The 2,868-nt window shown below is 34.9% G+C and overlaps 1 protein-coding gene across 2 annotated transcripts in view; it reads left to right on the top strand.

Annotated features, from left to right (window-relative positions):
- Nucleotides 1-2,868, top strand: part of LOC110464300 — a 31,973-nt gene extending 29,105 nt beyond the window's left edge. For both annotated transcript variants that reach the window (XM_021519441.1, XM_021519442.1), the window contains exons 8-9: nt 1,400-1,490; nt 1,898-2,868. In XM_021519441.1, the coding sequence (XP_021375116.1) occupies nt 1,400-1,490; nt 1,898-2,044 (238 nt within the window). In that variant the 3' untranslated portion in view covers nt 2,045-2,868. The remainder of the gene's footprint in view (nt 1-1,399; nt 1,491-1,897) is intronic.

Raw genomic sequence — 2,868 nt, 5'->3', positions numbered from 1 at the left:
ACTTCTTCTCAATAACCAAAAGGCCCAGGGTACTGATATTGGGCCTGTAGCATGCTGGGATGAAGGACTATCAAGTTTGTTCAACTGAATGACCTTGACCAACTTTCAAGGTCACAGGGGTCAAATGTCGTAAAATCTTCAAGCGACTTCTTTTCAATAAGCAAAAGGGCCAGGGTACTGAAATTGGGCCTGTAGCATGCTGGGATGAAGGATTACCATGTTAGTTCAAATGAATGACCTTGATCCACTTTCAACCTTATGTCCTTGTTCGACTGATTTTTTTTTTTCTTGTACCCCAGACACAGACATCTCTTGTGCTACCCAGATTTGTCTGTCTCATCCAGTCTTTCTGGCATTCCTGATGTCAAAATGAAATGGACGTCATTTTGTATTGTGACGCCCTGCAATAGACAATGAAAATGGCACCAACAACGCACCGGGGCTCGCCTCAGGGTTTTGATAGAGGTCCATGTTATGGTTTCCTTGTGCTTTTGGTTACCTCTTGGTTCATGTTTGTGTCCTCCTTTTTGAATTCAGTATTGTTTCTTATGCAAAAACTATCTTTTTTGGTGTCAAATGTAACATCTGTATAACAATTTGTTGGTATTTACACAGATTGAAGTGTCCTGATAACTATTCAATGAATAAAAAACACATGTTTCTATTTAACAAAATAAAACAACATATTTTAACCATATCTCTGATGAAAATGGTAATTTCTGTAAAATATTGTAGAAGTTGGTGTCCTGTTACATCTTGTTAAAAAACAGTTTTTGTTCATATTATATTAATATTTTGGAACTTGCATTATACTTTTATGGACAAAACTAGTTATTTTATTATTAAAACACCACTAAAAATCAGTTAACAAACAAAGTTTGGGTAATATAGCAAGATTATTGTTTGATGTCTTCGTTACATCCCGAAAAAAAATTAAATCAGAAAAACTTTAATAAATCATTAAATCTTTAGAAATATATCTTGCCCTTCAAATGTGTAAGTTATATCATTATTCTCTTGATGTCAGCATAAAGCAAAATGGACATGCATGCACTATGAAAAGTGGACACCAAACCATTTGAGATGTAACCAAAATTCCTTGACATCGAATTTTGGATCATATGTAAGAGTGAAATTAAAAGATGAAAAGTTTAGTTGAGAGAAAATCTTTCGTCAGTAATATTTCCTGTTTCTAAATTAAAATTTGCGTAACCATAGTGTGCTTTATACTTTGAATTTTATTTATAAAAAGGAGATTAATTTTAGATTCAAACAAATGTTTTCAGTGCTTTACAATCACTTCCACTGTAGATCAAATATCTGGGTCAAATCAACAGTTGTACAGACTAAATTACCTAAATTAGTCACTCTATCTAGAGTAAATATGTTGTATTTACAGAGTTTGGCAATCACTGTATGAATACATGAAGAAACCAGGGATGATGTTGATCACCATCCCAAGTGTAGAGGAAAGCCTTGAGAATCTGCAGGTAAGTGTATCATTGTTATACTGTGTATCAAAATGTAATCCAAGGTCATGGTATGGTTTGTTTTCTCCATCTGTATGTGCAGCTGTCTGTCAATCTTTTTTTGTCTTTCCATAATTCTTAACATCATTGGATTTAACTCAATAAGCATGTATACCAGAATGTGTGGATCTTCATGAACTATCAAAGGTCACTGATGGAGGTCAGAGTTCAAACAACTCTTACTTACAGGTTATCAGCTGCTTTAAAAAATTAAGCACCATTTTCCTGTGACAATATATTGCGATACATATCATAAAACATTCCTTCTGATTAATATTAATAGTTGATGTATCGTGATCCACTATAGGCATGACACCCCATCAATGATCACTAAATTAAACTGTTTCTGTTCATTTTGACATCAACAGACAAATATCAATCTGTCGACATGGCTGAAGGAGGTTGATGCGAGTGAGGTGTGCAAACAAGCGAACATTCTGATGTATGGACAGGAGGATCCGGACGACAAAGATCTTGTGTCCATACATCTGTACGAAGTTATACCCAGGACGTGAAATCAGCAACGATAATTATTTATTGTGTAGTAATTATTAAATGAAAAGATAAAATTGTGACAGTATTATTTTGAGGAACCCTTTAAACCCTTTACAGCAGATTTATTTCCCTTTTGAACTTTCACTGACTGCTCAGCTTTATTGCATCCAGTTTTTCTGTTTTCTTCTATCCTAAGCACTCCATTTTTGATGCCAGTGAATGTTGTTGAATAAGCTTAAAACCAATGACACACCCTTTCTGTTCTTGTTTTACTAGTAAAGGGGGAGGCAGGTCTTAACCTTAGGATACTACAATGAAATGGGTAACATGAGGTATTCATGCAGGCTACATGTATCTCATCAGTAAGAGAACCCTGAAATACAAGGGCTCCTATATTAACAGGAAAAATGTCAAAAGAATGCAAATCTAATTTAATAAAGTTGTTGCCTGTAATATACCATTTATGTTGTAATTAATCATAAAGAAATGTTCTAGACATATATTGTACAGGTATGCTGAAATGTCTGAGCCGAGTTTATTCATCATCATTCCCAGTTCAATATTGGAGGGGATATTGTTAAAATGCTTGTCCATCCATCTGTCCACCTGTTAAACTTTCCCCACAACTTCAGTATTTGTGGTCTGAATCTACTCAAACTTAATACAATGCTTTCTTGATGGAAGGGCTTGCTTGGTATAGCTTTTCCAGTCAGAGGGTCAAAGGTTGAGGCCTGCGATACCTTGTTAAACATAGTAAAACCCATATTGCTGAAGAAGTAAACTAGTTCTATTTAGGGATCCCCGTACCACTGCCAAAAATTGTAACTAAGTATTGGAAACTGAT

Source organism: Mizuhopecten yessoensis, unplaced genomic scaffold (assembly GCF_002113885.1).
Source record: "Mizuhopecten yessoensis strain PY_sf001 unplaced genomic scaffold, ASM211388v2 scaffold10981, whole genome shotgun sequence".
In the NCBI taxonomy this organism is placed as follows: Eukaryota; Metazoa; Mollusca; class Bivalvia; order Pectinida; family Pectinidae; genus Mizuhopecten; species Mizuhopecten yessoensis.
The sequence above is the reverse complement of the archived record's forward strand: the minus strand, read 5'-3'. Positions and strand labels throughout refer to the sequence as shown.